At 39.8% G+C, this 25889-nt stretch overlaps 2 protein-coding genes across 3 annotated transcripts; one reads left to right on the top strand and one right to left on the bottom strand.

The window, feature by feature from the left end:
- Positions 1 to 1660: 1660 nt before the first annotated feature.
- Positions 1661 to 7701, bottom strand: xkr5a (XK related 5a). Its single transcript, XM_063001094.1, has 7 exons — positions 7602 to 7701; positions 5700 to 5883; positions 4811 to 4983; positions 4345 to 4557; positions 4098 to 4267; positions 3281 to 3392; positions 1661 to 2893 (listed from the first exon to the last, which is right to left on the bottom strand). Exons 1-7 carry the CDS (start codon positions 7699 to 7701, stop codon positions 2112 to 2114), a joined length of 1734 nt encoding a protein of 577 aa, XP_062857164.1. The 3' UTR covers positions 1661 to 2111.
- Positions 7702 to 11081: 3380 nt separating this feature from the next.
- On the top strand, positions 11082 to 20314 carry prep (prolyl endopeptidase). Of its 2 annotated transcripts, none has more exons than XM_063001092.1 (15): positions 11082 to 11206; positions 12639 to 12713; positions 13197 to 13330; positions 13555 to 13685; positions 14034 to 14243; positions 14331 to 14452; positions 14539 to 14644; positions 14791 to 14982; positions 15818 to 16015; positions 16908 to 17011; positions 17104 to 17240; positions 17796 to 17890; positions 18174 to 18305; positions 18568 to 18724; positions 19047 to 20314. In XM_063001092.1, exons 1-15 carry the CDS (start codon positions 11165 to 11167, stop codon positions 19339 to 19341), a joined length of 2130 nt encoding a protein of 709 aa, XP_062857162.1. In that variant the 5' UTR covers positions 11082 to 11164; the 3' UTR covers positions 19342 to 20314. The 2 variants fall into 2 exon arrangements, with proteins under 2 accessions (XP_062857162.1, XP_062857163.1); XM_063001093.1 differs by having other exon boundaries at positions 18568 to 18617; positions 19047 to 19219.
- The last annotated feature ends 5575 nt before the right edge of the window (positions 20315 to 25889 follow it).

The following is a 25889-nucleotide window of genomic DNA, read 5'->3' as shown; positions in this document are numbered from 1 at the left end:
ACATGTTGGTGGTTTCATTTCATTTAATGTTTGACATTGATCTGTGGAGTCAATGGATTTTTGTAATAAATGTAACAGATGAATGCAGAGTGTAGAGCTTGTAAACATCCTCATTCAATAACAAATGTATTTCTTTTTTTTTAATGCATGCAAATAATTGTTGATAAATATTTACACTTTTTCGAAGCCCAAATCTCTCAATCAAATGAGAAAATGCAGCAACTTTAGCTGGTTGGTTTAATAGCTGATATTTACACATATGCAATATTTACATTCTCACAACATGTAAATCTTTTAAAAATCAAACATTATATTCACTGACGAGCCAAACCAACCCACCTAATTTACTGTATGGCTAAAAGTATTTGGACACCTGACCATGAGCTTGTTGGACATCCTATTTCAAAAACAAATGGTGTTAAAATAAAGTGACCTCTATGTGTTTGTTTATGTGTTATTACTCCTGTTAGCAATTGTTATGACTGAAACACATGAATTCAGTAATTAAAAAGGGTGTCGCAATACTTTTGTGATATAGTGTATGCTGTGAAAACAGCTCTGACGCACTGAAAGAGTCCTGTGGTATCTGGTACCCGGACATTACCAGCAAGTCCTTTAACTTTCATATGTAGTAAAGTGGATCATCCTATACTGCAACCATTGCTCCAATGTCCAGGTCCAATGCCTGCACACACATTGTAGGTGCTTTCAATGATGGGCAGGAGTTGGTTTTGGTACTCTGACTGATCTGTGACTAGACAGCTAGGCATAGCATGCACATTTTTGGAGGGTGGTGCTAATGTTTTGGCTCATCAGTGTATGTGTATTAGTCAACGTAATGCATCTCAACGAACACGTCATACTTTTTTGCACTTTTTACAAATACATACATACAAATGTTGCAAATTCCTGCTGATGATACCTGAATGAAGTCCATAGCTTATTCTTCACAGTGCCTGATCTTCGTGAACATACCCATTATTTTTGCTGGAGCTGTAATTACAATGGCTTTGCAAGTATTAATGGCATAAGCTTATTTGTTTGTGCTTTTAAATGTGTAAATCTGAGAGTACACTCACCAAGCACTTTATTAGGTACACTATCTGGTATGTACATTCATTAATTCATTTTTAAGGTACATCTACCATACAGATGAACGTTGTGGGTGTAGAATTACTTTCATGACACTGTTGCTCTGTACACTTTGTCAACCCCCCCTCTGGACCCCATTTATCAACCACGAAGAACCCCCATAGGACCCTCACTTACCAGATGTTATTTGGGTAGTGGACCATAGTTCAGCACTGCAACGACACTATCATGGTAGTGTGTGGTGTTCTGGTAAGTGTAGCAGGTGCAGCAGTCTTGTTGGGATTTTGAAATTCTGCTTAACAGGACACTGTTAATTTTGTATTTTAGGCCACTCCTATTAGCACTGACATTGAGGTGTTTAAAAATTTGTTCAGTTGGGCCCTTTTGATTGGCAAATGGGGTACAGGGGCTACAAAGTGTACAGAACAAGAGATGGACTACAGTAAGAACTATACAGTAAGCAATTATAGTTTTATAGTATTTGCATCTGTTCATAAGTTTATCTGTATGTTCAATGTAGCTTATAAAATAGTTGAATGTAGATTAAATGCTTATTCTTACTACTGTTCTGAAATTAAAAATCAAGTTTCTACTTCGGTTTGGCTGAACCTTGCCATTTTTTGCCAAGTAAAGTGGACCATGGTCCACCCAGTGTTGTGCCAGGAGCTTGATTTTGGATATTAAATGAAACAGCCGATTAAGCGAGGGCTGTATGTATATTTTTGACCCAGCAAATTTTTATTACATTATCTGCAGTACGATGTTTCAGTGATCAGCAGTATTTGGTCCATTAACAGAAGCTAGATCTGCACTTTTAAATGTACTTTTTATATACAAATTGAAGGGCCAATGATGTCTACTGAGGTAATTGTGTGATGATTTAGACTAGATTTAGGAGGACAAATTTGGACTCTGTGTGTTCTGGCTGACCAGATAGTGGAAAATCACAAACATTTTATTTTTTGAGCAATTATTTCTTTAAAGATAATGTATAATTTTAATCCCATTAAAAAATCTCTTCAGAAACCTGTATCATCCTCAAGTCCTCGTGGTGAAAATACAAGCTGCCTGCGCGGCACCGTGGGATGGGGCCCAGAAATTTCTGGAAGCCCTAAGCCGATTCTTTCCAGACGTGAGTCGCTGGCACTACTGGGGGATTGTGGGTCGGCACTAAAGTAGAGCGTGGAGCTAGATTCAGTGGGGCAGTAATCATGTTCGGGACTGTCTCCTACCACAGACTTTCCTTCAGGAGAGCTGCGCTTCCACTCAGAATCTACACTGTCCATTTCCTCCTCCATTTCATCTGCCCTCGCCTCGCTGACACTCTCAAACTCGTCCTTGCAGTCAGACAGTGGAGCCAGCGTGTCGTCCTCATCCTTGCTGTCCAATCCGGCCACGATCCCTGTCTCCCCTCCATCTCCGTCCAGTCCTTTTCTTGTATCCTCTTCCTGTTCATCTGTCATAATACCCGCCGTTACCCCGGCCCCAAATGCTCGCTCGATTTTCCCTGGATCTCCTGTTTTCAGGGCCAGCCGAACAAGAAGCCAGTGGTGGTGCCGGCACTCTGCACCCGCCTTTGCCCCGCAGCTTCCAGGATGCTCCAGCAGAGGGAAGCAAGGATGAGAGGAGGACAAAGGTGCAGCAAGTGAAGGAAGAGCAAGAGTCTTGTCACCTAGTGACAAGGACAACTCGGCCTGCTCGAGACAAGCGCTACCCGCCTGGGCTCCATGATAAAGGGTGTGAGAGATTTCAGTAGACTTTGGGTGAAGGAAACGGTAGTATAGAAGAAGAGACATCAGACCTAAGAATGAGGTAGGGAAAGAGGAAGAGGGAAAGATGATGATGAGATTTAAATGTACATGCACTTTGCATTGGGTAAAATTTGCACTAAAGTCCTATTCAGATGGCAGCTGCCCGCTAAGGTTCATTAGTTATTACTGATATTATTATCACAACCTTTTACTAATAGCTTGTGATTGCAGTAATTTATTTATTTATTTATTTAATTATTATTTATTATCTTCTAATACCATAGCCATTAGTGGCACCCCCTTCCATTGGTGTTTAGCTGCCCCATGATGTTACCTGTGCAGCAGGTAAAAAGAGGTACTTGTTCTGACTTCGGGAATCTCAACTAGTGGTAAGATTAGATTGGGAGAAAAGATTTTTGGCGGGGGGACATACTCACCCATCAGAAAACTACACAGTACTGCTGTGGGGACAGTCAGACTTTCCCAGGATGCCTCACTGAGAATGTCAGAGGCAGCCAGTACAAGAGTGACATTCTCCAACAGCATTACCTACAAAACAGAGAGTCAACCATTCAAAGCCTGGCTTTAGATAACAACCCGAAAAATCTGCAGCACATGACACAGGCCTGTAGTTTCTATACAGTAAATGCACATGAATAATGCAGGTGTCGCCCACATGATCATCTCTTGTCCTCGTTTGCATCCTATTGCAACCCAGCTGACAAAAATGAGAGAACTGCTGCTTTGAATAATTTCACACTTCAGCCAGAAATAAAACCCAGGGCTCAGTTTCACAGCGGCGTTACTGAAACAGATGCTGCAGCTATTGTTTTGCCTGGGCAATGTTCTTTAGTCTATTTCATAGCCAACAGTTTGTGTTTTAGTGTCGGAAACTGCAGCAGCATTTTTGTTTAGATTAATGACACAACTTGGCCAGTGTCTGGTAAATGATATCAATCAATCAGGTAATCAGAACAGCAGTACACTCCACACTCCCAGGCAAAAAATCTGGCCAAGACTTGCACTTGTAACTGCATTTGTAACTGCATTTAAAATTCTAGGTCTTAATTCCCTAATGCCTCGGCTTGCTAGTGTCCTAGTATTGCATGATCCCTGATGCATTATGCATGTGCCTACGTTTACCCTTTCTGCCAATCCCCTGCCCTGTGGTACGTATTATAATAGTTGTTCTTGGAATGATGTGAATAAACACGGTCTGTAATTTCATCCGTTTTTGTCTAGTCTAACCATTACCGTGTAAAAGCCGGCCATGCGGTACCGTGAAGGGCCATCCTTTACATTAAGGAACAGGAAGACATGCACGCCACCCAGCACCAGGGTAAACGTGCGCCCTGACCATTGACCCACGAAGATGTCCGCCTGCTGGGACACCAACCAGAGTGTAGCAATAAGCCAGTGGCAACCTGCCAAAACAGACAGAGTGAAATGACCTTACATTCTGCTCTGTGTGTGTACATGTGTGTGTATGTGTTACTCTTACCCGCAACACCAATGACCCAGTACCCAAAGGAACGGGCAAAAAGGGCAAGAGTGGCAAAGCGGGCACTCAGCATTCCCACCCTCCACAGCAGCTGGCACAGCAGGGCAGCAGGGGGCATTAGCAGATGCCCAGGTCGTGCCAGGCAGCACGCTCGACTGTACAGTACCAACGCCCAGGATAGAGAGAGCAAACACACAGCACTACCCATGGCAACTGTGTACACACACACAAACACACGCATGTTAACCTTGGTGCTTTCGATTCAAAACAGAAATCTTCACTGTAATAAAATACATCTTTTAAATGGTTGTTTTTGTTTATATGGAGATTGAGCTCATTGTATTGGCATCCCTCGTTTTTAGAGCTCCAGACACACCACAGCACTGACCGGATGAAGCAGGTATTAAAGATGAATTAAACATATATTCTTTATGTAGGAACAATCACCTTTGAGGAGCTGACTCACCTGGTGATACAAGGCTGAAATTCACTCCTGTTAGTACGTAAGTTTGTGTGAGAGCCTGAGGAAGTGCGAGTAGTAAAGCGTCCAAAAGACGCAACGCAGCCACGTCCACCTGCTGCATCACCCGCTGAGCCTGAGACTGAGCACGCCATACACTCACACTGCAGTCCCATAACCTACACGCACACACACATGAATACACACACAATTACACACCGTTTCAAATCCCTACATAAGCCTAAACATAGCGCTGTAAAAAGTAATTATCCCCTATAGATCCCACTGTTAGTGCACGTTTCCCATTTGTTATAGGTTTGTAAATGTGATTAACTACATTGTATGGCCAGAAGTATGTGGACAACTGACAATGAGCCAGACATGACCATTTCGAGCGCACGCTCGTAAATATGAAGTTGGTTCTCTGTTTGCTCAGTCTTGTGGGAAGGCTCTCCAGAAGATTTGTAATGTCAGGTGCTAATGACTGATTAGAAGGCTTGGCTCACAACTGGCATTCCAATTCATCGCAAAGGTGCTCAGTAGGGTTGAGCTGAGTCAGGGCTGTACACGACAGTAAAGTTTCTTCATAATAACCATGTCAAACTATGCCTTTACATCCATTGCATTCTACACAAGGTCATGCTGAAGGAAACGAGTGTCCTTAAATTACCTGTTACCAACAGCTTAACCCTATACTGAAAAGGGGTGTCCACATATTTTGAGTATATGGTGACTCCAACTATATTAAAGAAATACAAAAAGCTGTTTTTAACGTGAAAAGCGCTAGATGTGCTGGAAGTCCACCTCTGCCTCCCAGCAGGCAGCAGTCAGAAGCCTCTCCTCACACACACACACACAATGCAATCTTCTAACAAATATTAAATCAGGCACTCACCTTTTAAAGAGTCCCAGGTGGAGTGTGTGAATGATAAGCAGGTGGCATGTGCGCTGCTCCCCATCTGCCCTGTACCACATGAAGCTCAGCGCCTGCACAATCGCACCCGGAACCAACAGGGCAAAAGTCAGTCCTGCCCAAAATAGCTGTTGCTGCCACAAGTAGAAAGCAATGCAGTAGATCACTGAGGAGAGAAGAGAGGAAGATAACATACATGATTTAATGTTACTGTACCAAACACATATGTTTTTGGAAGATTTACGCACTACACATTATTTACATGTTTGTTGGGACATGGCGGGTATGGAGTGTGTTACTAGCTGGTCATGTGTTTACATATAGACATGATCAGCTTTTTCTGGGCTGAGGGTTTTCAGCATAACAATGTGTTTCTGCATTGTGCCTAGTGATTCTGGGGAAACAGGACCCACCACAACCCTGACCAGGATTGAGTGGTGGTACAACATGTTGCTAATGATATTAAAAATGGACCCTTAGTAGTATTTCAATCATTACATATTCATCTTCAAAAAGCACCTTAGTGCCAATTTATTGCAAGGTGACACACAGCGAATGAACACATAGAGCATCGTGGTCATCCATACACGTAGTAAGTACAACAAAAGTACAAAAACTAAGACATCGCGACCTGCACAGGAGGTCCTCAAATATTGTCTTGGACAATGAGGGGATTGTCATTCAACACTCATTCAACCTGACACCGAACACCTGAATTTGGCCCAATGCCTACAGTGTAGCTGATCTTCCTGCACAGGTAAGTGCATTATCTCTCCAGCATTAAATGTAACTAACCTGTCTTCTGTATCAACCCCTGTGTCTTTAGGAAATTACCTGGATGGCTGAATTAATTACTGAGTAAACAGTACAAGGCATTTAATTAAAATTCTCTATTGACAGAAACATACAAGTGCACAAAAGATTATACTTGTCATTCATGATATTTGTGTCTTTATATTATGAAAATGTCTTGGCAATTCCGTAATTAATTACAGGTGGTAACTTCAAAAATAATAAAGGGCTAAAGTTCACACACATGTAAGAGGACATGCATGTCATGACAGCCTTGTGATTTTCATTTCTGAATAATTGGAACACTTAAGATATATGAGCAAAAGAATGTTTTGGTCATATATCATAAATAAGACCCCTCCTAATTTTCAGTAGGCGTTTAGGTGTTTCAGACCTACACACTGCTAACAGTACAAACAGTTTGAAGAAGGTGTTTGCCAACATGGCTGTGGCACTGTGCACAAAGCAAGGTTATAAAGAAAAGGTTTGACAAGTTAGACGTGAAGGATCCCCAGTGGCCTATACAAAGCCCTGACCTCAACCCAGCTGAACACCTTAGGTGTGAATCAGCACACTGACAATGTGCTCTTCAAATTTTAACAGAGACAATCAAAAATCTAATAAAAAGCCTTCCCTGAGGAGTTGAGGCTGCTGTAGCTGCAAGTACAGGTGATGATGGTCATGATTCTGAAATTGGATGTTTGACAAGCTCATGGTCAGGTTTCCACACACATATTGACATACATTTTGTACATTCTCTTAACCTAGCTGCACAAAAAGCTGGTGAATTCTCTGTGCCCACACAACTGAGGGTAATTAAACTGCACTGGCAGCTCCTAGGCTGATGATAGTATCACCCACGTTCCAGCAGCTTTTAATTAAGTGTAGTGTTTTGGAGTGTATTTGGATCTCTGGCCATCTAGGTTATTTTTGTCAGAATAAGGTGAAGGTTTGGGTTTTCTGACACTGTGCGTAATGATAATGCTGTATGAATATTGCACACGTTTGCACTGCAGGTTCCACAGTAACCCATGTGCACCAATACTGGCACTGCTGCAGATGTGCATGTTGTGTGCGTGTTGATGCACTCACGCGCTGCTCTCTCCGCCAGGATCTCGAGCGCAGTGGAGACGAACAGGAGCACCTGCCAGCACGAGCTCCCGCATCCTCCACCGCACGCGAGCGCTGCCATGATCTCCGCCGCGCGCTGCTCCTCTCACCGGGGATTCACCGAAACTCAGCGCGGGTTCCTCCAGCACACCTCTGCTGTTATCCGAGCATCCTCCATAACTGATCCCCATTCCCCTCTCACCCTGTCCTCCTGCCAAACACTACTGACGTCACGATGATGGTCTTTAAAGAGACAGTAGATCTCAACACAAACTGTTCAATGTTTACATACACCACAAGAGAGACAGGTCAATAATTCCTGCAACTGATGTGACTGTGACTGGGTGCTTGGAACACATGCATGTACATGCACATTCTTTGTGTTCTTATACTGAAAGAAAATGTGTCTAAATGTTCAGGTCTGATCATTAGCAGCTGCTGGAACGTTGTGACAGAATTGACAAGGAATTGATTTGACAATGACTATCTCAGCAAACACAACTATGTGCTCACTACCCTGTTACAACCACAAAATGTGCAAAAAAGCTAAATTATTATTGCTTGATGTTACATTATAGATTTAGCTCTATATCTGTTCTGTAATCAGCCCCGGTTCTGGACTGCTTTGCTTGGGGGGGCAAAGACACAATTTGGGGGGGCAATGCCCCCCTCAGCCCCCCCTAGCCCCGGTTCTGGACTGCTTTGCTTGGGGGGGCAAAGACACAATTTGGGGGGGCAATGCCCCCCTCAGCCCCCTCCTAGCGCCGGCCCTGTCTGTAATACATTATGAAAACGTTAATATTCATTAGGAGCGGCAAGGTAGCACGGTCGCCTCACAGCAAGAAGGTCCTGGGTTCGATTCCCAGGTGGAGCGCTCCGGGTCCTTTCTGTGTGGAGTTTGCATGTTCTCCTCGTGTCTGTGTGGGTTTCCTTCCGGAGCTCCGGTTTCCTTCCACAGTCCAAAGAAATGCAAGAGGGTGAATTGGAGATACAAAATTGTCCATGACCGTGTTTGACATTGAACTTGTGAACTGATGAATCTTCTGTAACAAATAACTACCTCTCCTGTCATGAATGTAATCAAACGGAGTAAAATATGATACATAAATAAATCCTAATAAATAAATAATATTCATTAGTCATTGTCTGATCTGCAGTGCATTTGTCAATCAAGCAAAAAAAATTAAGTAAACATTTGTGTTAAAATTAAAAACATTTAAACAACATTTTAAACTGTATAAAAGTACAATTTCTTTAAAACAGGTAATTAAATGAAGGTAATGTAAATGTAAAAAATGCTAAATTGCTCCACCCCAGTAGTTACTGGGAAGAAAAGATCCATCGAGTGGTTAGTAAAGTGGGAGATGATGTGAGTCCGGTCTACAAAATCCAAGCCGAACAAGGTGACAAGAAAATCAGAGTGTTGCACAGAAACTTGCTGTTGCTGGTGAAGGACTTACCTCTGGAACCATTTTCATCACAGGAACCTGTAAAAAGAAAGAACAAGTCAGTAAGGAAACAGGTACCCTCTAGTGAATTCGACCACACTGACTCAGAGGAAGAGGTCACCTATAACTTCCGTCCAATCTCTCGGCGAGTGGAGTCAAGAATCCTCCCAATCCAACCTGAGCTACAGCCAACTCTGCCTGCGTTACCGTTGACCCAGCCAGAAAGACCTAACCTGTTGGGACAAAAACAAGACAGTGTTCAGGAGGTACAAACAGGGGTGGAATTGGAAGAGAGTACACTTGATTTACTTCAGGCAAAGGAAAATACTGATATCCAAGTAGAGCATCAAGAATCAGATGGCGAGAACCAGGAGATTGTTGAACCAGTGTTAAGACGGTCATCACGAACATCTAAACCAAAAGAGCTTTTTACTTACCTGCACCCAGGTCAGCCAGTGTACCAACGGTGGCAGCCAGGGGCTAATGCAGTGGTTAGTGATCCTAGGTACCTGTCAGGAACATACCTTACTGGTCCTAGTATGTTTCAATGGCCAGTACCTGTCAATTTGAGGTTTTAGGTTATTTTGTAGGGAAGATGCCAGGAGTCATCTTTTTAAAGTAGGGGAGAGTGTAAGGGGGTTGAAAATTGTAGTAAATGGTAACCAACACCCCTTTTACACTTTGGTAATTCTTATTGGGGTTTAGGGGTAGCTATTTTCTTTGTGTGCTTTTATATTTTTCATCCTTTCTTTCGGTTGGGTTTTTTTCTTAATAAACTTAGTTTTAAAAAAACAATCAGTTTAACAGAGGTACCAAACTACTGAGAGTAACGGCACCAGACCAGCAGAGGGCGCACCTTACAAGGAGAACGGCCGTGTGTACAAAGCTGTGAGTGTGGAAGCAGTGCTCAGAACGCCAGAGCTTTGCACACGCTAACTTCTGTGTCCGTCTCTCTCTTGTAAGGGAATCGGATGTTTGTACCGTGCCCAGGTTTCCCCTAGGCCTGAGGCCGGTAACATATGCACCAATCACTTAAAACACCTGTGACCTGGTGCTGCCATTTTCTGCTGCTATACACTTTGAGTTGCTGCTATATTTTGAAATCATGCACTTTAGATCCACATAAAGCTGCTGTAGTTCTTGTGCAATACTTGTGAATGTAAATGTAAATATTTAAAATACCTTATCTTAGTTATTTCTTCCAGTTTTTTAAGTCTTAAGTTTTATTTCATACTTAACATAGTTATTTGTTATTCATGTTTCATTATATTACACACACCAAAACCTAAGTAACTGCATTTCGTTCTAATCATGTACGTGGTTTGAATGACAATAAAGCTGAGGCTGAGGCTGAGTCTGAGTCTGAGTCTCTGAGGCTGAGTAATAGACCATATGTTGTATGTTACTACCCACCTTCAATCACCATCATCATATCATGACTTTTACATTTATGGCATTTAGCAGATGCTGAAAAAAAACCTTAATCCAAGTAATTGAGGATTAGGGACATTCTGGTAAAGAATTTGACTTTTTGGATGGTTGCTGTGTACATTACCATGTTGTGTTTGGTGTAAATATCAAGAATACGAAATGTAATTTAAAAACATAATAAATAGCAAATAATGTAAATGCTTTAAAACTGCAGGTGAGGTGGGGACCTATAGACATTTGTAGGCGTATTAGGTAAAATATTCACTTATTTCACTTATGTATTACTATCTTTTCATTTTCATGTCAAAAACTGTTGAATTCTAAACTTAACATTTGAATTTATATCAGCATTCTGCCTTTTCATTTAAACACTTTGATTTTAGAAATGGCATGTTTTGAGAGAATAGATTTCATATTTCTTTTACGTTCGAGTAGGGATCAAACTCAAATAACAACAAACATCCTACTAAGGTTTACTTAGTGGTGTTAATAATTACGGGTTATGTGCCCTATCTAGTGCTCTCACTGTACACTAGCACGCTATTTGGAGTTGAACCCACACCCGTAGCTTTACCACACAGGAGTGTAGCTAAACTCTAACCGGCTTCTTCAGTCAGTTTAAATTATTAAGATTTGTTGTGTTTTACGACCGGTATTTTAACAAATATGCCTTTCCAGTATCCAAACGTGTACCGGGATGAAGCTGTGGTGAGAATTTCATTTTAGTGTATTTTGCGAAAAACCCTAGTTAGCTTAGCTATGCTAACTAGAATGAATAGATTCTGATTCTGATGTTAGCATCTGGCTAGCTAGATTAGCCAGTAATAGTAATGAATTAATGCTGGCGCTAGTGTTAGCTTAGCTTGGCAGCTGTCCGCTGCAAAGATACTTATTCATTTTTGCAAGTGAAATACGTTTATTAATTGTACTTAAATAAAGAACGAAAAAAATAGTTTCTAATGTTACTAATATTTTGGTGGGGTAATGACATCTTCTACATCTTTTTGTAGAAATAAATTAAACCCCTTAATAAACAATAAAAATAAATTAATTAATGAATTAATACATCCCTTTGTAGTCTTTAGCCAAAACGTTAAAATACATAAAAATGTGGATGGCCATAGCTATTTGGTAACAATAGTGCATGTGAGGGCTTTATTACATGTTAAGCTGGGGGTAATTCATATGTTGAATGTAGCAGATATGTTCACCATAATGACCTGAGTGATAAGGACTCATTACAGCCTGACCACTGGGTTGAAGTATCTCAGAAACAGAAAGTGTTGCTCTAAGGCAGCTGTGGTGAGTAACCACTGACAATGGTCTGAGGAGAGTTAATAGGTTGTATTGTGACCAAGACTTATTAATGCCAGATGACGTAAAGGTTATGTCACCTGGTACAGAACAACACAAGAGCTACTCTGGCCCATACAGTTGGACATGGAAATATTTAACTCTGCCCACCTTAAAGGGACTTTATAATTGAATAAAAATCAAGAAAAAACTTTTATACAAACAAGCAATTTTGATTTGAGCATCTAGTTCTTTTGACAAATGTCCATGTGCACTATTATTCAACTTCCAGCCTCAGTACTTGGTGGTTCCCCCTTTGTCTTGATAACACTCCTTTGGTTTGACTGCTTTTCTTAAAATCCAGCCAAAGTTCTATGGGATTTAAATCTAAAGACCAAGAAGGCTACTCCAATATATTACAGTACTGATTCCCTAACCAAGCGTTGGTTGACTTGCATGTGTACATCATCACTGAAACCAGCTCCATGCTTGACCGTGAAGACAGTATTCCTCTGATCATAAGCTAAACCTGTCTTGTGCCAGACCATTCGCTGATGGCCAGACAGTTCACGGTTTGATTTGTCATTCTATAGATCTGTGAATTTGTGTGGTAGGTGTAGCTTACCAAATAATGAATGTAAATAGCAGATAGGTTTACTTAGGTTTACTTAAGTGTTCGGTGAGCGCAACTATTTTCTTGTTTCTAGAAGCTTTTTATATGTTTTATTTATTAAACAAGTTGTTAAACTATTCCCAGGTAATTCATGTTGTGTATTAGGTCAATGGTTAAATAAAAAGGTGTGTGCTAGAGCTGTGATTTTGAAGATGTGCTATGTGTACATGACAGGTGGATGAGTACCATGGGCAGAAGGTTCCTGACCCATACAGCTGGCTGGAGGATCCAGATAGTGAAAAATCACAGGTAAAATCCCACCGCTTTACCTTTGAGAATATTTACCATGCAGTGAAACTGAGCCCAAACAGAGGCAATTGGGCAATTATGAGTATTATTGTGGTGGTATATTGGGTGCTTTTTTTTTTGTTGCTTTTCTTAAAAACTGTGTCTTTGCTAAAATGATTACATGTTTCACAGCTATATCATCTGTTAAGGGTGGGACTTTTCTGTCTGTGCAAAACATAGTGTAATTACGCAGGCAATTAACAGGAGTCAGAAAGAAAATGTGAACCTTGTATGCCTAAATATGAAACTTTTAGGTTTTTCTTTATAGGCTTCAAAAGTAACTTAATCAACCTTCAATTTCAATTTAGTCTGTAGATGTGGCACCATTAAAGCACGTTCAGTTACTAACTAGCAGCCTATTACAGGGTCTTAAAAGCTTAAGTTAAATTACAGAACTCCCAAACTTAACAATCTTTTCTTTCGCTCTTTCTTGTCCTTCTACAGGCATTTGTGAATGCTCAGAATCAGCTGACATTGCCTTTTCTGGAAGAGTGTCCCGTTCGAGAGGTCTTTAAAGAGCGCATGACAGAGCTCTATGATTACCCCAAATATAGCTGCCCTTTTAAACGAGGCAAAAGGTGGGTATGGCTGTTTAAAGACCTCCTGAAACTACTGACAATTATCCTGGGTAATCGTGCACAGTTAGCTCTTAAAAATAAAGTATGATATGTTGTATACAGTGATATAAAATGGCCAAAATCCTCTATCATGATATAGGTCATATCATCCAACCCTATTTTCAGTCTTGAAATTATTATTCTACTAATTCTTGTTGTTATTTTTTTATTTATTTTTTTACTAGGTATTTTCACTTCTATAACACAGGCCTGCAGAACCAAAGTGTTCTTTATGTTCAGGAGAACCTTAAAGCGGAACCAAAATTGTTTCTTGACCCGAACACTTTCTCGGATGATGGAACTGTAGCTTTGCAAGGTGCGTGGATATGTTTGTACAGTGTTTGTTTTGTGCTCCTTACGTAAAAATGAAAGATGCAATACATCCCAGTATCACAGTACATGTTCCGGTATGTGTAAAAGCAGTTTTTAGGCATAGGTCCTGGCTACTGGTTCCTGTTAAAATCAGAAGCCAGTTGATCCAAAAAGGGTTTAGTATGGTTGAAATCAGATCTTTGTATAGGCTGCTGAAGGTTTTTCACTGAAACCTGAAATCTTTTCATTTACTTTAGGCTATAAAGTACATGCTTTCTGTTTTAGTCATCGCCTTCACAAGCCCTTTATTTGCTTGGATTTGTGGTGCTTTAATATTATGTATTTAACACAGGTTATACCTTCTCGGAGGATGGCGAGTACATGGCGTATGGTGTTAGCGCGAGTGGCTCTGACTGGGTGGAGATCCGGTTCCTGCGAGTGGACGGAGCCGTTGCTCTGGATGACCGGCTTGAAAGAGTCAAGTTCAGCTGCATGGCCTGGACGCACGATGGAAAAGGGTTGTTCTACAATTCTTATCCAGAGCAGGAGGGCAAGAGTGATGGTACATAACACACACAGAGTGAGACACAAAGAGGACTGGAGTATTGTGGTTCATTCATCATCTGTATGCCTCACTCTCACTTTTCAGGTACAGAGACGTCTACCAACCTGAATCAGAAGCTGTACTATCATGTGTTAGGCACACCACAGTCTCAGGATGTACTGTGTGCTGAATTCCTTGAGGAGCCCAAGTGGATGAGTGGTGCTGAGGTAACACACCCACACACACACAGTTTTATGTACTGTACATATTGTTCATACTGTAACATCTGAGGGAGTGCGTGCTGTGTTTGCAGGTGTCAGACGATGGCCGCTATATATTGCTGTCTATCAGAGAAGGCTGTGACCCAGTGAACCGGTTATGGTATTGTGACCTCAACACTATTCAAAATGGTATTACAGGTAAGATGCTCTTCAGTCTGTAGTGGAAAGAAAGATGTGTTTGGCTTTTGTAGTTCAGCACTTGACCTGTGAGGCTACCAAGTCATGGAAGCTTATGCAGTTTAGAATTGTACAATTATGGACTAAACAGCACTTTATCTCAACAGGACTGTTGCCATGGGTGAAGCTGGTTGACAACTTTGACGCAGAGTACGAATACGTAACGAACGAAGGCTCTGTGTTTACGTTCAAAACGAATCTGGATGCCCCTCGCTACCGCCTCATCAACATAGACTTTGCCCAGCCATCACCCAGCCAATGGAAGGAGCTCATTCCTCAGCATGACAAAGACGTCTTAGGTGGGACTTTTTATTGTTGTTATTCTTTTGGCTGCTCCTTTGTAAATGTAAGCACTGGCACAATAGATCATTCTGGGATGCATACCTAATTTGGCACATTTTTTTATGCCGTATGCCCTTCCTGAAGCAGCCCTCCTTATTTTGTCCGGGCTTGGTACCTGCATTAAAAGTGTACCTCCCAATGGCTAGGTATAGCCAATCATGTCTGTTTAGATGCCTGATCAGTGGATTTTCAAACCCTGGATCTCAGCAGTAGTGGGGTAGTGTGATTATAGGGTAGGATTATAACATGAAATACTTAAAATAAAACTAATTTAATTTCATTTTTATCAACTGCTTTATTATGGTCAAGTTTACTGAGGGCGTGCACTCGTGTTAAAGGGGCGCGTGTTAAATACGGCCCTCCTCGGTCAATGTCGGGGTCTGCAGCCTTCAGGAGTGATATATCAGTGTAATGGGATATGACTAGATTGGGAGGAAAAATACAGTAGATTAATAGAATTTACTCTCACTGTAGTGGGATATTGCAAATTACATATTACATAGATATTATGCAAATTATACAGACATACTTTAAGTATCTATGACAACTGAAACACAGCTGTAATGTTTCACTTGTTTTATTGTTTCATTATTGTTCAAACAACAGTTACTAACTAACATGGTGTCACTTGCTTCACAATCCAATCCATGACCACTCTTGTGTAAACATTTCATTATGCATTAGCAGTTCTTTACAGCTCATACTGAAGCTTCTTGCACAATGTATTTCTTATGACAGCTTTAATTATAATTTTTATATCAGTGATTCATTGAACAACATTTTTTTCCATAGAGTTTGCCACCTGCACGCACTCCACTTCTATATTTGTGTGTTACCTCCATGATGTAAAGAACGTTTTGAAGATGTTCCGTCTGGAGTCAGGGGAGGAGCTGAAGACCTTTCCGCTGGACGTGGGATCCATTGTAGGCTTCACTGGTCGCAAGAAGGACTCTGAAATCTTCTACTATTTCACCTCTTTTCTCTCTCCAGGTGGGTTTAGGCAACAAACATTCTTATTTTGTGTATCACCGTCATCTGTTCATCTGTTTGTTTCACCAGTATGTCAAAAAAGTGCAGAGACCAGGGTCGAGAGCAACATAGTAAAACCATTTTAAACAGTTGACACAGTAAAGGACCTGGAAAAGATATTTAGATGTAATGATTTGTCTCCAGGAGACCAGATCTGTCCAGACTTTAATCTCTGTGGTTCTTTCTGGATGTAAAAGCTGCGCAGTAAAAAAGTAGAACAGGAAAAATATCCATACCTTTTAAACAACAGATGTTGGTCCCAGTAAAAACTTTTGAGATTGGATTGGATGGCAAAGAAGACAAACAAATGGATCCTTGACCAAATCGAAACTTACCCCTCACTTGAAACCCAATTAACTAAACGGAAACTCTCTTAATTTGGATGCATTATGAAAAGAACCAGGTCATTGGAAAAGACAATTATGCTTAAAAAAGAGGACGACCAGCAAAAGATGGATGGATACAGTTAAAAGGAATAATGGACAAGCCATTAGGAAGCCTGAAAACACAAACGGTAAACAGGATACTCTGGAAAAGCACTATCCATATGGTTGCCAGGAGTGAAAATCCACATGACTGCACTAGGTATCACAGAAGACAACTTAAGCCCTGTACTGTCATTTTACAGAAGAAGGTTCTGCGAACAAATCATAAAAGATGTGGTAAGGCGGTGGTTAGTGTACTTGCTCCTAAACTGTGGAACTGTGGAACAAGAAATACTGAAAGCATCCTCAATTAGCAATTTTAAAAAGCAGCTTCAAAATCTTTTATTTAGCTTTTATTTAGCATTTGTCTCACTGTGGTTTGTCGTTTTCTTTGTTAATTAATTCTACTTGAACTTGCTCTTTTTCAGCAATCATCTACCACTGTGATCTGACTAAAACTCCTCTACAGCCACACGTCTTCAGAGAGGTTAAAGTGAAGGGCTTCGACGCTGCAGACTACCAGACCTCACAGGTACCCCCAAATCGCACCTCACCTTTAACACACACTAAGCCTATAGCACAAGCACAAAACCATATGACGATTATTATTTTGTGTGCATGCAGGTCTTTTACCCCAGTAAAGATGGCACTCAGATCCCCATGTTTATTGTGCATAAGAAGGGAATTCAGCTAGATGGCTCCCATCCAGCCTTTCTCTACGGCTATGGCGGATTCAACATTTCCATAACACCCAGCTATAGGTAACTATCTCTACACACCCTCCTGATTAAATGTAGTCTGATGCAGCCAGATTGGTGCATTGTCCAGGGTATTTCTGCCTCACACCTAGTGTTTTAATAGTGACAAGACAAAAGGTTTCTTCATGCTGTAATGTGGTAAGGTGACAGGTTGTGTGGCGCTGTAGGCAAACGATGAGATATCAGGCTGATGTGAACCCTCTGATGGGACAAACAGAGGTGGCTGTTTTTGCTCGCTCTTAGCCTTTAAGGAATTACTCCAATTGATCCATTTAATTGCGTTTTATAAGCTCATTACACCTTTGGTAATTTAGGTAGTGATTTTACCTTCTTCGTGTTTTAGTCAGGTAGGAATGAATCCAGTATTCAGAGTATTGAGGTACCTGGACATGGAACATGTCATGTTTTTCCACAGACATTTACTGGGGCATGGATTGAACCCAGTTCACAAGGAGCTATATTGCCGGGCAGCACCCAGTTTGCACCACCTTACCATTTATGAGGTGTGTGTTGGTGTTGTCATTTAAGTAAGACTGTGTCTGTGTGTTTTGGTTCCAGCGTTTCCAGGCTCATGTTTGTGCGTCATCTGGGAGGAGTTTTAGCCGTAGCCAACATCAGAGGAGGAGGAGAGTATGGAGAAACATGGCACAAAGGTAACACACCTGCATTTATTCAAGCAGGATCAGGTCTAGCTAAAGTTTGCTATGAATTTAAATGCAAAAGAAATGCCACCAGGATGCGCCGTAGAACAATCCACCCTACAATGTGCAGAAAGGACCTTGTACTGGTAATCGATACTGGACACCTTTAGAGGTCTTCAGAGGCGCATGTTTGTAATGTTTTGGCTTCTCTTTGTGCAGACAAAAAACAAAACTAACATAAAATGTTAGGATCTAGGGTGTTTGTGTTTGATATTATTTCTCTGTCTGTCTGTAGGGGGGATGTTGGAGAACAAGCAGAACTGTTTCACGGATTTCCAGTGTGCAGCAGAGTATCTGATAAAGGAGGGCTATACCTCACCGAAAAAACTCACCATCAATGGAGGCTCCAATGGAGGCCTGCTCGTGGGTACGCCACACCCTCACACACACCTTTAACTCGTTCTGGAACCTTACTGTGCATCTCTGCACACGTTCCTCATCAGGAGTGAATGCACATTTTACAGTCTTATGCAAAGGTTTTAAGTGACCACTCATTCTCCACAGGAAACAAACACCTGCACAAGTGTTTATTTGCTTCATGTAGGATGAAGGATGTGTGGATTTACATGTATCCTGACATGTAATTCATATTTTTCTCCTCTTTCATCTGTGTGTGTGTGTGTGTTTAGCGGCATGTGTAAATCAGAGGCCTGATCTGTTTGGCTGTGCTGTTGCTCAGGTTGGTGTGATGGACATGCTTAAGTTCCATAAGTTTACCATAGGCCACGCCTGGACTACTGACTTTGGTTGCTCTGAAAATAAAGAGCAGTTCGGCTGTCTAATCGAGTGAGTACAATGAACGATTCCTTTCGGCTGCTCCTGTACACACATTTAAAAAAGTGCAAAGGACAAACTTTTACTCCTAAATTTCACTTGGGTAGCACACAGAGACAGAGGGAATTGCATTTCTTGCACAAGTTTATTTTGGAGTAATAAGAATCACTCACCAATAAAGAATCAATGTTTTATTTTTGTAAACCTCATACTAAGAAGCTTCCAAGTGCTTCGTGTGTGTGGGATCTGGCTATGACTAAATGCTCTATGTCGTTACTGTAATTTCCAAAAATCTAAACTCTGAAGGCACCATTTGACACCCTTTTCATTATAGGTACTCTCCTCTTCACAATATCCGGATCCCAGAGGGCAACGGCGTCCAGTACCCGGCTGTGTTGTTGTTAACCGGTGACCATGACGACCGCGTGGTGCCTCTGCACTCTCTGAAGTACATAGCCACCCTGCAGCACGTTATTGGTCGCTGGCCTGGCCAGTCCAACCCACTGTTTATTTACGTGGACACAAAGTCTGGGCACGGTGCCGGTAAGCCCACCAGCAAGGTGATCCAGGAGGTGTCTGACACCTACGCCTTCATCGCCCGCTGCCTGGATCTCAGCTGGGTCGATTAACGAAAACACAGAAGACGCTGATCCAGGGACATAATTGCTGCTTTTCATTTCAGTTTCCCCCTCACTTTCAGCCTTTCTTTCTCTTTTTCTTTTTTTGTCCGATTTCACCCTTCCCTTGTCCCCTGCTAAGATTCCTTGATCCACCTTCTTTTATTTCTTTGTGCTTTTTGGCTTTTCTCTGTCACTACTTCTCATATTTATATTCTTTCCATCTTTCTCTTATTCTCTCTCTTTCTCTCACTCCCTTTTACTTTCTGTTCCTCCTTCATCTGTGCTCTCTTTTCCTTTTCTCTGTTTCTTCTTCCAGGCATTAGTTCCACTGTTCCTCCTCCATCCCGAGTTACATTTCTTCATACGTCAAGTATACAGCAGCTGAGAGACAGACAGAGAGATTGGTTAGGTGGTGTTATTTTTTTATACATTTCATATCATTAATAACATCATCCAGGATTCTACCTGAAATCTTACAGCTATAATGTCTTTAGGCCACTTTGTACAGACTGGTAATTTTATTCCTAGCTTTATAAAGTCAGTCAGATCATCTTTAATTACAGATTAATTTGACCGGATGGACGTGTTAGTTATATGTTCACATGCTACCTCCAAATGTATGCAGTTGTGTTTTTATCTTTAAAAGGGAAAAAACACCAATAAGATGAAACAGAACACATGTATAATAAACAGGATGTCTTTTGGAATCCATGTGATTGATGTGTTATTTTTGTAAAAATGTATGTGCAGGTTGTCATGTCCTGCGATTTTGAAAAAGATGAAACAGCTGACTGTTTCTGGGGTCAGGTTCGAATCTCAGCGATGCTATTGGCCGGCCGGACGTCTACACAGACATTATTGGCTATGTCTAAGTGGAGCTGTCCAAACCCTGGGATGGATTGCTTCCCTGTCCAGGGTATTTCAGCCCTGCGTGCTCAGTGTTACCTGCCATGACCTTCACTAGTTTAAAATAAAAAATATTGGTGACTATTTAATTTGTAATTTATCACTTTTATATCCACTATGGTTGCTGAAGTGTCTTGCTTATCAGGGTTTTTCGGTAGAATCTGTAAAGTTGTTTTGAGACAATGTTATTGTGAACAGCGTCACGCCAATAAAATTCACTTGATTTGAGGTGTTGTGGTTACAGTTTGTGACCACACTGTGGCAGCACAGCGCCTCAGTTAAATGCACAATAATGAAACTGTTAATAGTTACTGTTGATGTTTATACGACTTAATAGTTTTATGCTAACCTAAAGTATTACGCCATTTAGAAACACACACTATATACTAAATACACACGTTCCCCCTCCCCAATATATATTGTGATTATGGGCTTGGTCTACATACATTTGGGCGTGTAGTGACTGTTTTAGTTTAGTAAATGTGATCTTGAGTGGGTTTTGTGGAGAAGCTTGTAGTGGTCTCTCACACTGACTTTACAGTAGCACACATAATTGCTGCAGCTCTGTTTACTCATGTGTGGAATCCCAAATGGAAACATGATTTTAAATTCCAGTCAGTCAGGAAGTGCATTATTAGATGCATATGGAGCCATTTCCATTAGTCAGACCCTACAAGTAAACCATATATATTATACAAGCAAAAGTATTTGGACAGATGTCCATAAGGTTGTTGGGCAAAACCATGGATACTTGTATGCTGCTATAACAGAAGAAGAACTGGTCTGACATTAATTGCAAGCTGCAATAAAGTATGGTGAAGAAGATATGATCTTGAGCTGTTGTTGGAGTTGAGTGTTTTGGTTTCAGTAAAGGACCATTCTGATGCTGCACAGTAACATTTTGGAGATCTGTTTCTAGATCTATTTGAAGATCTGTTTTTTCAATTTTGTGGCAACAGTTTAGGGTGTTCTTATCTAATTTTGCATTCCAGCTCTTCCACGCACAAAATAAGCTTTGTAAAAAAAAAAAAATGTTTGGTAAACTTGACTGCTTTGTAAACTTGACAGCCTTGTACAAAGCTTTAACCGCAACCCAATTCAATATTTTAGAGTAAATTTGAACAACTCATTCAAGACAGCCTTTATTACCCAGTATTAGTAACCAATCAGTGCTTTGTGGTTTATGTGAAGTTTCCCTGTAGTCATATTTCAAAATGTAGTGAAACATAGCTGAAGGCCTTGAAAGTAACATGGACGTGTGCTAGGATTCTATTACACCAGTCCACCTCTGCTGGGCACTCAACAGGCATGATTAACCAACCAAAACTTAAAAACTTCACTCCAACCCCAAATGTTATTCTTCACAAATGCAGGCATGACGGGCTCTTTGCTAGCCTGTTTGGTTGGAAATGGAAAACACAAACTTCTGTTGAACTTCATAACCACTACAGCCAAACCCTTACTACATGCACTTTTCATATAAACATGCAGTAAAAGGTGAATAGAGTGCACCCACAGCGGTGGTATTCAGACGCACCATATCACCCAACACCAGCAGCTCTGGTTCTTCTAAGAAACATTTTCTCTTCATCCGGCTATTCTCACACGCTGTTCTTATATTTCACTGCAGCTATTAAATATTCATGGTTGGAAAATTCCCTTGAATTCAAACTGATAACGGATAACAGACGTCGTCTCTGACCCGGTCTGCTTCAAAAGAGGTTGAAAGCTGGGTAGTGTGAACGCTAAAAAATTTACTAATTTTAGGAATCTCTGTGTGTGATTATTTTTTACTTATTTTTATTTTCATGACCTGATGGCATCTGAGGATAAAGATCATGGCTCTCAACTTTCATCCAGGTGAGTCCAACCCATTTAAACATCTGCATTCCTAAAAATAAAAGTACTTCCCTAGCTTACCGATCAGGCTGAACAATTCTGATGACCAATATTCACCAATACTGACATCTTGAGACTGGATCAACGTGTTTTTGAAAGCTTCTCCTGCTAAGTTGTTCTAAATGTTACAGGTGTGGTGGTAGTGTGAGTTCATATGACAGTGTCACATCAGGCAGCACATTTATAACATACAATGACAGTGATAATATAGTAGGTTGGATTTTGAAAAATGTAAAATCAGACCTAGGCCTGATCCAATAATAATACATTTGCTATCATGCTGTAGTAGAAACCAGTGACCTTCTGATTACTACTCCAGTACCCTTAATTTTACCTTGTGACTGGAGGCAAAGATTGAGCTCAGTAGCTTAGAACCCAGGTTGTTGTACTGCATCCACTCTACCAGTGTCCCCACTGTGCCAACCAATAAAACAGAATAAAACATAGATCCTAAAACATTGAGATTAATGATAAAGGAAAGGGTGAATGAATGAAGAGATGGATAGTGAATGGAAGGTGGAAGAAGGGGAATTGAAGAAAAGGAAAACAAAGAAAAGGAAAAGATAGTTTGATGGATGGATGAATGAAAGCTAAACATATAAAACATTGTGCACTTCATCCTGCTAGCGCTGTAATTAACGCTGTATTTCTGAACACTGGGAATTGACTACTGCAGGCGAAGGTTTGCTGTGCTGTTTGCTGCTCTGTAGCTTGGCTTGTGACTTACCTTCTGGCCAGTTCCCATGGCTACAAACATGGAGGTTAGGCATAATGAGGTGTTAATGTATTTTTCATACCATGACGCTTTAGGTCAGGGTTCCTCAGCTCCTGGACACCTGCTGCTCTGCAGAGCTCTACATTTTTCCAGCTTTTAAAAACTGTGTTAGGTGTGTTGGGAGCAGGAAAGTCCTAAAGCTGTCCAGAGCAATAGGGCTTTTACTATGTAGGTAGGTTAGATCAGGTGATTTGGAAGCAAAGAAAGCACTGCAGGACAGTGAGTCTCCAAGACTGAAGTTGAGAAGAAGCAGGTGCATTAGCAACAGTAAAAAATGTTAAGCTAACAAGGGCAGCACATGGGTTGAAGTTGAGTTGAAAAAAAAAGGAAAAATTTATTAATTTATTTAAATTAAAAGGTAAGTTTATTTTTTTTATTAAAACTTACATTGTTCGAAATGTTTACAACTGTTTTTGTAGTGATCATTTAAATAAAAATAGTGACCAATGTATAAGACTAAATAACTTGGAGTTAAAAAACCCCTACTTTAGATAAGCATGTTGAGCAGTACATGATGATGAGAGATCAATCCTGTCTAATCCAATTTTCTTTAAAAAAAAATATTTTCTCTCAATTTTCTCTCTCTCTCTCTCTCTCTCTCTCTCAAGATTCAAAGTAGCTTTATTGGCATGACTGTAAAAAAAAAAAACAATGTTGCCAAAGCATTACAACGATAATAAAATTATAAAATTACAAAGGAAGCAAAAGATGACAGTAAATAAATAAACAATAAAAATGAATACAAATAAAATAATAAAAAACAATAAACAATAAAAAATATTTTAGCAAATTTACAGACAATATATAATTGTATTCTATAAACATATGTATCGCTCTCTCTCTCTCTCTCTCTCTCTCTCTCACACACACACACAATTTTTATTTTGTTTTATAGGTATTCTTATTTCCATCCTGACCACTATGTGTATAAACGATTTAGATCAGTTCAAATTAAAGCATCACATCACACACACACAATAAACTTTTCCCCTTACTGCATCATATGTTTGTGTACTTTGTATAGTTTGTGTTGTTTGATCTGTTGTTGACATTGTTGTTGTGCTTGTGCAACATTTCTTGTACTATTTATATTTACATTTCTATGTATGTACACCAATTCCAGTTAAATTCCAGGCGCACTTGGCCAATGAAGTTATTCTGATTCTGCTCATAATGCATACAGACAGCCTTTAAAGACTGTCGCCATGGTTACCTTTAGTCTTTTCTCTGCATACGTAACAATGACGACGTCATGATGCTCCGACTATTGCGCTACATAACAGACGCCGCATATGGTAACCATGGTAACTGCGAATCCTGTTCCTGTTCTCTACGTGCGCTATGGGGATTAGGACACGGCCCATGGAACAGCATATAGAACAGGCCAGCTGAACAGTATTTCGGATCAGTACATGTTACCAGAGCTGTTCTCACTGAGTAATGTAAACATGGATGTTTGGTCTGGAGTGTAGTTATGAGGTACATGTCTGTTACAAAGTAAAAATCATAAATCATTATACATCATATAATCCCCTCTTTTTAAAATCTGCTTTAATTTAAGGTTTACAAAGTAATTTAAGAAAAACTGTTATTTATAAGGGCATTATATATAACTTAGCAAACAAAAAACAAAAACAGATTTTTTTATGGATTTTTTGTTAAAAAAGATTTTTTGTTAATTGATATTTATGGATTTTTGTGCAAAATGTGCATTAAATTATGCATTACTTTAAAAACGTATTTCTCTGTTTTTCCTTTTAGAGTCCTTTTATCTGCTCCAGTCAGAAATCTGTTGTTTGCATTAGAATGAAACTAAAACTCAAAAAACCCTATTAAACATTACTCTTAAAAAGAGAACTAAAACTACTCTTTCAGAATTATTCTACCTTTTTCAGTCTAAATTGTCTTGTTTCCATTAAACATTTTTAAAGTCATTTATATTAAATTACAATTATAACATTTAAATTTAAATTAAATGTGTTTTTGTCAAATAAAACATTTAATGCTAAGATGCTTCATTTTGCTCCCAAAAAGCTTTATAATAATTCATAATCATTTGAAACAAACATGTTGCTTGTTTACTATTTTTTAAATCATGTATTCTTAGTAAGATTTTCTTTGAATCTGCTTCAGTCTGGATTTAGTTGTTTGCTTAGCTGAACAACGAAAAAGTCTCTATTTTCCATTTCTTTTAAATTTAAAGGGAAGTTTAAAAAATAAAATAAAACCTTTCACCTTTTAAAATGCTAAAATCTATTGTCGTGATAATTAAATTATAAATAATGACACTCGTATCTAATATAGGCTAAATTCACTGATGATCTCTATTAATCAGTTTTATTTTGTCTTTATAAATTAGAATTTAAACTATTTAATTGTGCTAAAACCTTTTTTTTATTGTTAATTGTGCTTAAAAGGGAGTCTTTTTATGTTAGTTTTGGTATCTAAATATTGATTAGTTAATTACATCTTATTTGTAAAATTATCTTAAATTGTCATTTCTGAATCAGCCAGTTTTGAATTTGGCTAGATTATTTATTGTCATTTGCTTTCTTTAAACCAAATAACTAATTAAATAAATATTTAATAATGATAACATTCTTTCAAAAAGGAAAAAGCTGTACATACTTCACCAGCAATCAGATTTAATAAGAAATCACACCAGGTTTAAACTAAAGTTTAAGAGTGCAAAAGGTAAGAGTTCAGATTTTGCACTTTTTTATTATGTATTAAATAGAAATTTCTTACCTTATATAATTGGAAAAAAAGAACATTAAAAAGAAAAAACGATTTGGATCTCTCAGATGGGTTTAGTGATTGGTTTTTAAAGATCAGCATGGTAAAAATACATGCACTGAAACAAACTTTCTCACCCGACCGTGGGGTGGTGTTGGGGTGGGGGTTGGTGGTGTTAGACAGTTGTGGGATTCCTCAGGTCATAGATGGGGTGAGGTTTAGCCTCTGGGGGTGTTGGGTA

Source organism: Trichomycterus rosablanca, chromosome 9 (genome assembly GCF_030014385.1).
Source record: "Trichomycterus rosablanca isolate fTriRos1 chromosome 9, fTriRos1.hap1, whole genome shotgun sequence".
Taxonomy (NCBI): Eukaryota; Metazoa; Chordata; class Actinopteri; order Siluriformes; family Trichomycteridae; genus Trichomycterus; species Trichomycterus rosablanca.
The sequence above is the reverse complement of the archived record's forward strand: the minus strand, read 5'-3'. Positions and strand labels throughout refer to the sequence as shown.